Genomic DNA, 14833 nt, shown 5'->3' with positions numbered 1-14833 from the left:
CTAATTTCATTCTTTTACATGTAGCTGTCCAGTTTTCCCAGCACCACTTATTGAAGAGACTGTCTTTTCTCCATTGTATATCTTTGCCTCCTTTGTCATAGATTAGTTGACCATAGGTGCGTGGGTTAATCTCTGGGCTTTCTATCTTGTTCCATTGATCTATGTTTCTGTTTTTGTGCCAGTACCATATTGTCTTGATTACTGTAGCTTTGTAGTATAGTCTGAAGTCAGGGAGTCTGATTCCTCCAGCTCCATTTTTTTGCCTCAAGACTGCTTTGCCTATTCGGGGTCTTTTGTGTCTCCATACAAATTTTAAGATGATTTGTTCTAGCTCCGTAAAAAATGCCATTGGTAATTTGATAGGGATTGCATTGAATCTGTAGATTGCTTTGGGTAGTATACTCATTTTCACAATGTTGATTCTTCCAATCCAAGAACATGGTATATCTCTCCATCTGTTGGTATCATCTTTAATTTCTTTCATCAGTGTCTTATAGTTTTCTGCATACAGGTCTTTTGTCTCCCTAGGTAGGTTTATTCCTAGGTATTTTATTCTTTTTGTTGCAATGGTAAATGGGAGTGTTTCCATAATTTCTCTTTCAGATTTTTCATCATTAGTGTATAGGAATGCAAGAGATTTCTGTGCATTAATTTTGTATCCTGCAACTTTACCATATTCATTAATTAGCTCTAGCAGTTTTCTGGTGGCAGTTTTAGGATTCTCTATGTATAGTATCATGTCATCCGCAAACAGTGACAGTTTTACTTCTTCTTTTCCAATTTGTATTCCTTTTATTTCTTTTTCTTCTCTGATTGCCGTGGCTAGGACTTCCAAAACTATGTTGAATAATAGTGGTGAGAGTGGACATCCTTGTCTCGTTCCTGATCTTAGAGGAAATGCTTTCAGTTCTTCACCATTGAGAATGATGTTTGCTGTGGGTTTGTCATATATGGCCTTTATTATGTTGAGGTAGGTTCCCTCTATGCCCACTTTCTGGAGAGTTTTTATCAGAAATGGGTGTTGAATTTTGTCAAAAGCTTTTTCTGCATCTATTGAGATGATCATATGGTTTTTATTATTCAATTTGTTAATATGGTGTATCACATTGATTGATTTGCGTATATTGAAGAATCCTTGCATCCCTGGGATAAATCCCACTTGATCGTGGTGTATGATCCTTTTAATGTGTTGTTGGATTCTGTTTGCTAGTATTTTGTTGAGGATTTTTGCATCTATATTCATCAGTGATATTGGTCTGTAATTTTCTTTTTTTGTAGTGTCTTTGTCTGGTTTTGGTATCAGGGTGATGGTGGCCTCATAGAATGAGTTTGGGAGTGTTCCTTCCTCTGCAATTTTTTGGAAGAGTTTGAGAAGGATGGGTGTTAGCTCTTCTCTAAATGTTTGATAGAATTCACCTGTGAAGCCATCTGGTCCTGGACTTTTGTTTGTTGGAAGATTTTTAATCACAGTTTCAATTTCATTACTTGTGATTGGTCTGTTCATATTTTCTATTTCTTCCTGGTTCAGTCTTGGAAGGTTATACCTTTCTAAGAATTTGTCCATTTCTTCCAGGTTGTCCATTTTATTGGCATAAAGTTGCTTGTAGTAGTCTCTTAGGATGCTTTGTATTTCTGCAGTGTCTGTTGTAACTTCTCCTTTTTCATTTCTGATTTTATTGATTTGAGTCCTCTCTCTTTCTTGATGAGTCTGGCTAATGGCTTATCAATTTTGTTTATCTTCTCAAAGAACCAACTTTTAGTTTTATTGATCTTTGCTATTGTTTTCTTTGTTTCTATTTCATTTATTTCTGCTCTGATCTTTATGATTTCTTTCCTTCTGCTAACTTTGGGTTTTGTTTGTTCTTCTTTCTCTAGTTTCTTTAGGTGTAAGGTTAGATTGTTTACTTGAGCTTTTTCTTGTTTCTTGAGGTAGGCTTGTATAGCTATAAACTTCCCTCTTAGAACTGCTTTTGCTGCATCCCATAGGTTTTGGGTCGTCGTGTTTTCATTGTCATTTGTCTCTAGGTATTTTTTGATTTCCTCTTTGATTTCTTCAGTGATCTCTTGGTTATTTAGCAACGTATTGTTTAGCCTCCATGTGTTTGTCTTTTTTACGTTTTTTTCCCTGTAATTCATTTCTAATCTCATAGCGTTGTGGTCAGAAAAGATGCTTGATATGATTTCAATTTTCTTAAATTTACTGAGGCTTGATTTGTGACCCAAGATGTGATCTATCTTGGAGAATGTTCCGTGCGCACTTGAGAAGAACGTGTAATCTGCTGTTTTTGGATGGAATGTCCGATATATATCAATTAAATCTATCTGGTCTATTGTGTCATTTAAAGCTTCTGTTTCCTTATTTATTTTCATTTTGGATGATCTGTCCATTGGTGTAAGTGCGGTGTTAAAGTCCCCCACTATTATTGTGTTACTGTCGATTTCCTCTATAGCTGTTAGCAGTTGCCTTATGTATTGAGGTGCTCCTATGTTGGGTGCATATATATTTATAATTGTTATATCTTCTACTTGGATTGATCCCTGGATCATTATGTAGTGTCCTTCCTTGTCTCTTGTAACATTCTTTATTTTAAAGTCTATTTTATCTGATATGAGTATAGCTACTCCAGCTTTCTTTTGATTTCCATTTGCATGGAATATCTTTTTCCATCCCCTCACTTTCAGTCTGTATGTGTCCCTAGGTCTAAAGTGGGTCTCTTGTAGACAGCATATATATGGGTCTTGTTTTTGTATCCATTCAGCCAGTCTATGTCTTTTGGTTGGGGCATTTAATCCATTCACGTTTAAGGTAATTATCGATATGGATGTTCCTATGACCATTTTCTTAATTGTTTTGGGTTTGTTTTTGTAGGTCCTTTTCTTCTCTTGTGTTTCCCACTTAGAGAAGTTCCTTTAGCATTTGTTGTAGAGCTGGTTTGGTGGTGCTGAATTCTCTTAGCTTTTGCTTGTCTGTAAAGCTTTTGATTTCTCCATCAAATCTAAATGAGATCCTTGCCGGGTAGAGTAATCTTGGTTGTAGGTTCTTCCCTTTCATCACTTTAAGTATATCATGCCACTCCCTTCTGGCTTGCAGAGTTTCTGCTGAGAAATCAGCTGTTAACCTTATGGGAGTTCCCTTGTATGTTATTTGTCGTTTTTCCCTTGCTGCTTTCAATACTTTTTCTTTGTCTTTAATTTTTGCCACTTTGATTACTATGTGTCTCGGCATGTTTCTCCTTGGGTTTATCCTGTATGGGACTCGCTGCGCTTCCTGGACTTGGGTGGCTATTTCCTTTCCCATGTTAGGGAAGTTTTCGACTATAATCTCTTCAAATATTTTCTCTGGTCCTTTCTCTCTCTCTTCTCCTTCTGGGACCCCTATAATGCGAATGTTGTTGCGTTTAATGTTGTCCCAGAGGTCTCTTAGGCTGTCTTCATTTCTTTTCATTCTTTTTTCTTTAGTCTGTTCCGCAGCAGTGAATTCCATCATTCTGTCTTCCAGGTCACTTATCCGTTCTTCTGCCTCAGTTATTCTGCTATTGATTCCTTCTAGTGTAGTTTTCATTTCAGTTATTGTATTGGTCATCTCTGTTTGTTTGTTCTTTAATTCTTCTAGGTCTTTGTTAATCATTTCTTGCATCTTCTCAATCTTTGCCTCCATTCTTATTCCAAGGTCCTGGATCATCTTCACTATCATTATTCTGAATTCTTTTTCTGGAAGGTTGCCTATCTCCACTTCATTTAGTTGTTTTTCTGGGGTTTTTTCTTGTTCCTTCATCTGGTACATAGCCCTCTGCCTTTTCATCTTCTCTATCTTTCTGTAACTGTGGTTTTTGGTCCACAGGTTGCAGGATTATAGTTTTTCTTGCTTCTGTTGTCTGCCCTCTGGTGGTTGAGGCTATCTAAGAGGCTTGATGGGAGGCTCTGGTGGTGGGTAGAGCTGACTGTTCTTTTTTTTTTTTTTTTTTTTAATGTGGGTTTTGTACACACACACATGAATTTCTTTTTTTTTTTTTAATATTAATTAATTTATTTATTTATTTTGGCTGTGTTGAGTCCACTCTTCATCGCGGTGCGCGGGCCTCTCACCATCGCGGCCTCTCTCGTTGCGGAGCACAGGCTCCAGACGCACAGGCTCCAGACGCGCAGGCTCAGTAATTGTGGCTCACGGGCCTAGCCGCTCCGCGGCATGTGGGATCTTCCCAGATTGGGGCTCGAACCCGTGTCCCCTGCATTGGTAGGCAGATTCTCAACCACTGCGCCACCAGGGAAGCCCCTGACTTCATTTTTTTCTGGTCTTATCTGCTGGTATGCCTGGTATTTTTGATTGCATGCTGGGCATTGGATATTGATGAAATAAAAATTTCATATTTTAAGGCAAGGCAAGACAAATTTAAACATGAAACTTCTTCTCTGCCCTTTGGTCTCCTCCTTCCCCTCTAGCGTGCATTGTGCATCTGCATTATGCGTTAACCAGGCTTCCTCAGTGGCAGAAATACCTGCTCAACCATAAAGCTCAATTTTTCTTCTTCTGGTGCCAGCCACGTCGCTCCTTAGAAGATAACATTCCTTTCTCAATCCTGTGAGGGGTCACGATGACCCACCACTCTGCCTTGTGCATGCAGACATCTTTGGTGAACTTTATGTACAATGCCAATATATCACTTCCCTTAAAGATAGTGATTGGTACAGAGCAGACTGGTCAGACAACGTGGGGAGATTCTGGGCTGCACCTAATGGAAGTTCTTAGCTTAAATACTTACTTATGACCTTATTAATATTACTAGCTATTTTATTTCTATTCTGCCTATTTTCAAGATTACTGTTTCTTCCAAATATGTGACTGAGCGTTTGATAAAAACGATGACTAGGGGAGTTGAAATGATTGGCCAAATACATCTTTCTGTAAGATCAATGATTATAATAGTGTAACTATAGATATGGGAAGAAGCAACAAGAGGGAACCATATCCTGGACCATAATAGACTAGTAAGGCAGGTGGTCCAGAGGCTTTTGGTTACTGCCAACAAGGCCTAGTCCAGTAATAGCACATCGAGTGGCTTATCAATGAAATCCTTGCCTGAACTGAATGAGCATTCCTAGCACCATGGGACAAATTAGTCACAAAATGCCTCCCAAACTTTGGTTGAAATTAAGACCAAAAGGGAGGGTATCGTAAAATAAAGAATGTCTCCCACCATCCAGTTTTGCAAGAATCAAGTCTTTAGCCACTGCAGCCACTGAAAGGAATTCAGGATGAGGTACTTTTGCTCTGGGAAAACTGACGGAACTGGCCCTCAGATAGTTAGATACTTTCAGGAGATTTTGTGAACCCAGTTTCTTGTATCTTCCCATACTTAGAAAAGCACTTAAAACCATTAACTAAGATGTCTGTTCCTCGAGAATAGCAGTAACCTTCTGCCGAGAAGTGTGCTTGATTGCACGTGCCCCTTCATCGAAATCACGTATATACTGGCCTCCCCCCTTACCTATTTGGAACAGTTCTCAGAGCTCTCTGAGAGACTGTCTCCTGGGTTCCTCAGGTTGTCTCAAATAAAATTTTCCATATCTTTTGTAAGTTGACTATTTGATCAGTTTTTTGGTCCGCAATATGAAAGAACCATATAGATATTTTGAGGGTCTGGATGGTGTTTTTTTCCCTTCACAGAGTTGACTTATGCGGGGCTTAGCTCCTTTACCTCTTAGTTACTGCCTTGCAACTTGGAAAATGCCTTGAGGGGAAAAGCATAGTCACATTCATTTCTTCCTGCTTCCTTTATCTCTGGGGTCTTTGCCTCTTGCCTCTCAGTACTTGATATTTTATGAGCTCTGTATTCGGTTTTTCTATTTGTTCTTAGAAAAGGAATAGTCTCTGAAGAAGTCATTTTGTAACAAGTGGACAATGGTTGGCTATTGTTTCCGGGTCTGAGTCCTGAGACTTTTAAGTAGAATGCTGAAAATAGGCTTTAACATCTTTATCAGGATGGTTCTGTTAATAAACATATAGTGATTAAGACATGATCTTTGTTGGTTTACTGGTTATTCTTTCATTTTTATCTTTGAAACTTAATGGTGCCCTGAAGTGAAGGAACATGTAGGACTCATATATAGAAAGATCTTTCAGTCCTTTGGAATCCACTCCTTTGGTCAAGGCCCTGAGGTACTGGGGTAGCAATGCTTTTAAGCAGCTCACAGTAAAATGAGGCTCTTTTTTTTTTTTTTAACTTTATTAACCTGGCTGGTTAATGTATTTTTTAAAATACCAAAAGGGTATTGAGCTAGAGGTACCCATGCTGACAACTGTGTCTACCTATTGAGACTCTTACTTTTGTAAGTTTTCCTTGTAGTTTTGTAGGTATTGGACTGATTAATTTAGTAGCACTTGATAGGTTTTGTGCCTCTGGCTGTGCTAGCTTGGATATTTTTACAAGGGTTTGATTTTAATCTTTTATCTACATTCTTTTGTACTTGTTCATATGTATTTTTAATGGAAATTTGGAGACCTAACTAAGGATGAGAATGATGGTATTATCCTCCTTTATATTCCCCTCTCTTCTTTTAAAACAGGTTTTTATTAATATTCCAGCCTCAGAATCAGATTATACTATTAGGTCTAGAATGGTTTCAGTCCTGAGAAAGCCGGAGAAGTGTAATGAGTGTGTGTTAAGTATTAACGAACATGCTTGAATTTTTCTCTCTTCTCCCATTTTTCTTGAATAATGCTTCAGTTTGTTTTAACTATATGTGCCATGTTTATTACACTGGATTCTCTCACTCCCACCCCTTGACGTGTCTCATGGTCCTTGATCCTAACTCGGGATACTAGGGTTATATTTGAAGGTAGGCAGCTAGGAAGGCTGGCTTTTGTTATTAATCTTTCTTAGAGCCAAAGGAATAACATGTATAGTTGGCAACTCAAAAGAGCAAATGCAGATAGGAAAGGATATACTATCAATACATCAATAGCACCTTAGGGTAATAAACTCCTAAAGAATTCTAACAGTGGTTTTTAATTAAGCTTTTAATTTTGAGTTTAAAAAGTAAAAATTATAGATACACATGCGGTTTTAAGAGTTCCCATATATCTTTTACTCCATCTCCCCTAATGGACAGTGTCTTGCAAAACTATTAATACGGCATCACAACCTTGATGATTGACATTGTTGCAGTCAAGACACAGAACATACCCGTCCCTACAAGGAGGCTTCTGTTGCCTTTTATAGCCACACTCACTTCTCTCCTGCCTCTGCCTCCTCTGTAACCTCGGGCAACTACTCATCTGTTCCCCTTTCTGTAACTTTCATTCACTGTACATTCATGAACAGGTTTTTGTATGAACATAGTTTTCATTTCTCTGTTCTAAAGGCCCAGGAGTGTATTTGCTGGCTGGCATCATAGTTGCATATTTAGTTTAAGAAACTGCCAAACTGTTTTCCAAAGAGGCTGTATCATTTTATATTTTACACCAGCAACGCATGCACGATCCCAGTTTCTCTGCATCCTTACCAGGTTTCGGTGTTGTCGCTTTCTTATTGGATAGGTGTGTAGCAATATCTCATAATTTTAATTTGCATTCCCTACTGCCTAGTGATGGACATTTTTTCATGTGTTTATTTGCCGTCTGTATATCCTTTTTCTTGAAATGTCTCTTCATGTCTTTTGCCCATTTTCTAATTATATTTTTATTCTTGTAGCTGAATTTTGAGAGGTCTTTATATATTGTGAATACTAGTTCTTTGTTGGATATGTGGTTTGCAAAATATCTTCTCATGGTCTGTAACTTGTCTTTTTATCCTCTTAATACAGGATCTTTTCTAAGAGCAGAAGCTTTAAGTTTTGATGAAGTCTGACTTAACAGTTTTTCAGTTAGATAATTTATCAATTAGCTGTGCTTATATCTTTTGTCCGCTTAGCATACCAACATAGATCATTATTCTTCTTTTAAATTTGTATTTGCTCTTTATATTAAAGATAGGGACATTTTTAGTTATAGTAGTTGTTTCATTCTGTTTGAACCGGTAGTACATAATACATTTTTGAATACTTTCTACGTAGAATATTCTAGGCAAACCAAAAAATGATCCTAATTTGGTTTTTCCTGAGCAGTCTTGGCTGTATGTGCATCAGTTATTTGTAGTATCTGTGAAAATTACTCTCAGTGTTTTTTTTGAACATAAATTTTATCACATCTCCAGTTATTCGGTGCTACTGTGATAGAGAAAATACTGTTTGTCAGTTTTGGAGTGGTTATGGTATTTCATATCTAGTGTGATACGTAAAGAGGCTTAAGCCAAAGTTTGTTGCAAAATGGCATCAATTTGAGTTTGTGATGCATTAGGCGTCACACAGAGTTCCATGACAAATATGTTAAATATGATTCTTTCAGTAAAACATGATAGTGTCTCCTATGAACAGTTAATTTCACTCCCTTATTTGAGGGATAGAACTATATTATAGGCCTGTTATAAGGGACACATAAGATGCTAAAAGTTAAATGAAGGTTTAAAAAAAAAAAAAAAAAGCCCCATTTACCATTCTGTGTTTTTTTAGTTGCCGGAATCTGCGCTCAGAGACCTCACTGTGGCCACCATTGCTGTCAAGTATACTCAGTCTAACTCCGTGTGCTATGCCAGGCATGGGCAGGTAACCAAGCTGTCAGACTCACCTTGGGAGGACTGTTGTTTTACAAGATGATGTCCAAAAATCCATCTGTCTTGGGAACTAGACTGCTTGAAAAGGAAAATTTGCCAAGTTTTTCTCTTCCCGGTTTGTCAGTATTTACTCAGTAATGATTACAAAGTATCTTTGGAACTAAGTATTAAAATTGTTCTTATTGCTTCTTGCCTGGAATGAGTTGGCACGTTTTGGGTTAGGGGACAATGGCTGCTAGGGAACTAGTTTTTTTGCTCCCCTCATCCTTATCAGTAGCATTTCCAGTGAAGAGAGAGTAGAACATACTGCCACCCACTAGCCCATCGTTTTGCAGCATAAAGGGTATCTTTATTTATACTTCTAACGTCATTTTACCAAGAATCTGTAGACTAAGAGTTAACATGATGAAAAATCTGGTTTACTGAGGCATAATTTATATACAGTGAAATTCACCCTTTTTAAGTGTAGAGTTTGACCAGTTTGCACAGATTATATAGTGGTTTGACCGTGACCACTACCACAGTCAAAATATTGACCATCTCTTCCTATCTGATGTTAAGCTAGGTATTTAACTTTTCCTAGTTAAAAGCCATAGGATGCAGGACTGAGCTGGCTCGTCCCTGGGCCTCTCCTAGCTCCAGGGTAAACCTGGTTTTGCAGTGGCTTTAGCACTGTTTCTTCTCATAGTGTCTTGAGCTCCTCTCTAGCCATTTGTTAAATTATTTGGCCCATAAGTGGGAGGGGAGGATGGATATTAATTGGCATGTGACCTGGAAGACCCTTTCAAATTCGGAATTTAGGTGATTGCCTACTGTTGCAAGATTGCTAATCTGTAATACCAAAAACCTGGGAGACTGTGGCTACTTGTCTAATAAGTTCCAGCCAGACCACGCTTCACTACTGATGTCCAGGAGCTCTAGAAACTTGCAGATATTAATTAATAGCCATACCTCAGATTTCACTGAAGAGGTAAAACATATAAATAATAGTTAAAACATGTTACACTTAACCTTTTTAATGACTTAAAAATTATTTGTATTTCTCTTATTTCAGCCTGATTTTCTTTTCCCCCCACAAAATTGATGGATTTGGGGGAATATGCACAAAAGAGCCATTGGGAAGCGTGTTGTTATTCATTTTAACGTCCATGTTCTTCATTCTTCAGGTTATTGGCATTGGAGCTGGACAGCAGTCTCGGATACACTGCACACGCCTTGCAGGGGATAAGGCAAACTATTGGTGGCTTAGACATCACCCACAAGTGCTTTCTATGAAGTTTAAAACTGGAGTGAAGAGAGCAGAAATCTCCAACGCCATCGATCAATATGTTACTGGAACCATCGGAGAGGTAAAAGGGCTGTCGTTGAGTGTGGGTGGAGTGTATTAGTATGTCTACCCTTTTCTGTGTAACAGACTATCTTCATTACTACAAAGAGAAAAGATACTTTTCTTGAAGTTCTGTATTATCTAAATTTACTAATCTAAACTTCTTCTGTCTCATTTACCTTTCTTTGGCATTCTTTATCCCTTTCTGACACTACAGATCATCTGTCTTTTTAGATTATAACCACTGGTTTAGTTTTGTATGTTTGTACCTCCCCTGTTGATTATAAGCTTTTTTTTTTCCTATAAATTTATTTATTCATTTTTGGCTGCATTGGGTCTTTGTTGCTGTGCGTGGGCTTTTTCTAGTTGTGGCAGGCAGGGGCTGCTCTTCATTGAGGTGCGCAGGCTTCTCATTGCAGTGGCTTCTCTTGTTGCAGTGCGTGGGCTCTAGGTGCACAGGCTTCAGTAGTTGTAGCACGCGGGCTCACCAGTTGTGGTGCACGGGCTTAGTTGCTCCGCGGCATGTGGGATCTTCCCGGACCAGGGCTCAAACCCGTGTCCCCTGCATTGGCAGGCGGATTCTTAACCACTGCCCCACCAGGGAAGTCCCTATAAGCTTTTCTTTTTTTTTTTAAAGATTTATTTGTTTGTTTGTTTATTTATTTATTTATTTGGCTGTGTCGGGTCTTAGTTGCAGCATGCAGGCTTCTCTCTAGCTGTGGCGCGTGGACTCTCTAGTTGTGGCGCGCGGGCTCTAGAATGTGCAGGCTCAGTAGTTGTGGCATGCGAGCTTAGTTGCCCTGTGGCATGTCGGTTCTTAGTTCCCTGACCAGGGATCGAACCCGCATACCCTGCATTGGGAGGCGGATTCTTAACCACTGGACCACGAGGGAAGTCCCAGATTATAAGTTTTGATGGCAGGAGCTGTTTTTCACCCATCTTGGGTGTCTGTCACAGTGCCAGTCATGATGCTTACTACGTGATAGGTGTGTATTTAACATTGCATACAAATTACTTGATAGCAGGTAACAAATGTCCCTCTACGTTTTCTACAAGCTCCATTAACAACTCAGTGTACTTGTGTTATATTTCATGTTCTTTAATGTTTTCTACTTTGAAGCAGGTATATGGGAGCATTAAAATTGCAAGTATTAGGTAGCCTGCTAAAAGAATAGGATTTAGCCCAGTTTCTGGAAATAGAAATGCTTAACAGGTACTGGATACAAAACACAAAGAGAAGCTTGGTAATCAAAAACTCAGTGGTCTTCTGAGGGGGCGAGTCAACTCCACTGGGTTGTCCATTCAGGGATAAGAATCCATGACAAGATCAACAGGTGTCGTTGGAGAGTGTGCTTTGTAACCAGGAAATGCTTCAAACAGCTTTTTTTTTTTTTTTCTAATTTATTTATTTATTTTTGGCTGTGTTGGGTCTTAGTTTCTGTGCGAGGGCTTTCTCCAGTTGCGGCGAGCGGGGGCCACTCTTCATCGCGGTGCGCGGGCCTCTCACTGTTGTGGCCTCTCCCGTTGCAGAGCACAGGCTCCAGACGCGCAGGCTCAGCAGTTGTGGCTCACGGGCTTAGTTGCTCCGCGGCATGTGGGATCGTCCCAGACCAGGGCTCGAACCTTTGTCCCCTGCATTGGCAGGCAGATTCTCAACCACTGCGCCACCAGGGAAGCCCCAAACAGCTTTTTTTAAAAATTACTTTAATATTTGCTTTTTCTGCTTGATATTACACAACAAATTGTGCTGTACGTCCTGGAAGAGAACTTACATATGTGAATAAGAATAAAGTATATTGTTTAAGCCTTTTGGCTTAAACCCCAAATAGAAGTACTTTTTAAAAATGAATACTGTTGAGTCATGTTCTGGTTGGTCTATTAGACTGACTCTGTACTTAAGACTAATTATTGTAGAAATGTGCTTCTATAAATTATCTGTTTCCTTGCTTGCTTTGATACAGGGATATAAAGCAGTAGATTTAACTTAGAGATTAAAGAACAAAATATATTTGGAATAAACTGGCTTGTAAATGGTACAGTCTTTATTTGGTACACTTAAGATTAATTTTCTTCCTTAATGAAATGTTATACAGCATCAAAAAAAGGTTCTAGAAATATGGACTTGGATATAAATGAGTCATTATTTATAATTAAGTCCTAGGAAAAATGCCCAAGTGTTTTTCTGGCATTCTGATTTGTATCAGATAGTACTGAAGATGGTGTAAAACCTGTCTTTCCCCTCTACCCGCACTCATAGGGTGAAGATTTGATCAAGTGGAAGGCACTGTTTGAGCAGGTCCCCGAGTTATTAACTGAGGCAGAGAAGAAGGAATGGGTTGACAAACTTAGTGAAGTTTCCATCAGCTCTGATGCCTTCTTTCCTTTCCGGGACAATGTAGACAGAGCTAAAAGGGTAAGTATGGGATTGGTGTGTGTATGGATTTGGTCATTATGCAGCAACCATTTCAGAGATGCTGCTTCTGATTTTTCAGTTCTATGAGTTATATTATATAGCCAGGCTATGATGATGTGATATATCAGTAACATCTAGAGTATTGTTTTGACTTCTCCTTTTGTTGTATGGACAACCCAAATCCCGTTATTTTGCCTCTTGACCGAATCAGTCTGCAGTGTGAATCGTTGTTAGCTTGCACTTGTTACTGGGTGTGAGGGGTTGATTCTGGACGTGTTTTGGCATGAGGCTGTGTTTTGAGAGTCCGTCTCTGTCTCCCCCTCAGAGTGGCGTGGCCTACATCGCTGCCCCTTCCGGTTCCACCGCTGACAAAGTTGTGATCGAGGCTTGCGATGAGCTGGGAATAATCCTCGCTCACACGAATCTCCGGCTCTTCCATCACTGACTTCTTCACACATTACTTTATACCCTGCCTATGTGTAGGTGAAAAATCACATATGGAATTTTGAAAATCACCTTCTTTAAAAAATAAAGCGTTAAATTTTAATAATCTTGGGGCCATAGTGTCTGGCAGTTGTATTTAATTTGTCTTAGTTGTAGGCTCTTTTTTTTTTTTTTTTTTTTTTTTTTTTTTTTTTTTTTAAAGTCTTTTTTTTTTAAATTATTTATTTATTTATTTATTTATTTATGGCTGTGTTGGGTCTTCGTTTCTGTGTGAGGGCTTCCTCTAGTTGCGGCAAGTGGGGGCCACTCTTCATCGCGGTGCGCGGCCCTCTCACTATCGTGGCCTCTCGTTGCGGAGCACAGGCTCCAGACGCGCAGGCTCAGTAATTGTGGCTCACGGGCCCAGCCGCTCCGCGGCATGTGGGATCTTCCCAGACCAGGGCTCGAACCCGTGTCCCCTGCATTAGCAGGCAGATTCTCAACCACTGCGCCACCCGGGAAGCCCTGTAGGCTCTTTAGTTTGACAAACATTACACATGGTTCTCTGTAAGAAATACAGGAGCATCCCTGCCTCCTGGGGCTCAGCTCATCCCAAAATGTTACCTGTGTGAGCATCTGAAAATCATTAGGTAAGCCAAAGAAACGAGCAGCCACCGTAGCAGGTGGCACAGGCATCTTAAAGTCCCACTAGTTTACTCATAGGGGATTCTGCTCATGAGTTTCCACTAATCATAGTTCTAAAGAGTGTGGTTGACTGCCTTCTGAACAAACAGCAGATTGTAAGCCGTGGACTAGAAACTGAGGGGAGATTAAAGCTTCTGTTGGCCCGACATTAGGACACTGCCAGTACTTACTCTTTCCTCTGTTAAGTGAAATGTTTCCCATAATTTAAACCAGTCCTTGATGTCCCCTCTAGAGCTACCTAAAAAATGTATTCAATGTTTGGTGCCCAGAAATGGACCCGGTATTCTCCCAGGTTTACTACTGGAAGGAAGTAGGGCACAGTGGATGGCAATGCCTTCCTGCATCCGGACATAATTGTGCGTGTATGTGCCCTGCCCATGTGGTCCTGATTGTTCACATATTACACCGAAGGCCAACTGAAACCTTTTGTCATCTTTCACCTTAAAAGTTGAGTCCTGCCCTCTTCCCGTGTCCTTAACCCACTTGCCCTAAATTAAAAGATTTCTGATGCGTTTTTTTAAGGTTATCCTTCTAGTCATTAATGTATTGACTAATCTTCCGGCCCTTGTATAGTTAGTACCCTCCCACACTGAAAACAAGGCTGACTTGTGTGCCCAATAAAATACTGTAGGAAAAATGTGTGACTGCTGAGGCTAGGCCGTAAAAGGCATTACAACTTCAGCCTTAGTTTCTTGGAGTTAGCCAGTGCCACGCTGTAGGTACCTTTAAGCAGCCCTGCTGAAAGAGAAACCATCTTACCAACACTACCTGCCCGCCATGTGTGAGACCTGTCTTGGAAGTGGAGCTCCAGTCTCAGGCGACATCTTGCTGCCACCTCTTGAGAGACCTGAGCCAGAACTGCTCAGAGGAGCTTCTCATGAATTCCTGGTACACAGAAACAGATTATGTATTGCTTTAAGCCATTAAGTTCTGGGGTGCTTTGTTAGGTAGCAATAAACAGCTGATACATATTTTGGCTTATAACTTGTTAAGTGTGCATTCTATCTCCCCTTGACCAAAGGTTAACACTGAGGGTATAATTATTGGAAGAATTGTTTCTCCATTTAACACTCTACGGTTTGAACTCGTTTACATAAATATTTTAAAGAATGGTACTACAAACTATCTCAATTAGATATAAATACTCATGTCCAGATTTATCAAATTAATTCATTCTCTAATCACTGTTTTACATTTGCAGAAAAGAGGACCGTGTGAGAGCTGAAATTCCACCCACCATTACTGCCCAGATATGCAGGCACAGTATTAATTTTTAAAGACTCAAAATGCTTTTTTCTAAAAATATTTTTAAAATTT

The 14833-nt window shown here is 39.5% G+C and overlaps 1 protein-coding gene across 1 annotated transcript in view; it reads left to right on the top strand.

Annotated features, from left to right (window-relative positions):
* ATIC (5-aminoimidazole-4-carboxamide ribonucleotide formyltransferase/IMP cyclohydrolase) overlaps positions 1-12944 on the top strand; it is a 37710-nt gene extending 24766 nt beyond the window's left edge. The window contains exons 13-16 of the mRNA XM_082397667.1: positions 8548-8640; positions 9815-9997; positions 12233-12388; positions 12714-12944. Coding sequence (XP_082253793.1) covers positions 8548-8640; positions 9815-9997; positions 12233-12388; positions 12714-12833 — 552 coding nt within the window. The 3' untranslated portion in view covers positions 12834-12944. The remainder of the gene's footprint in view (positions 1-8547; positions 8641-9814; positions 9998-12232; positions 12389-12713) is intronic.
* Positions 12945-14833: the final 1889 nt, after the last annotated feature.

The sequence above is a fragment of the Balaenoptera borealis genome (genome assembly GCF_965194805.1).
Source record: "Balaenoptera borealis genome assembly, chromosome: 6".
Lineage (NCBI taxonomy): Eukaryota > Metazoa > Chordata > Mammalia > Artiodactyla > Balaenopteridae > Balaenoptera > Balaenoptera borealis.
The sequence above is the reverse complement of the archived record's forward strand: the minus strand, read 5'-3'. Positions and strand labels throughout refer to the sequence as shown.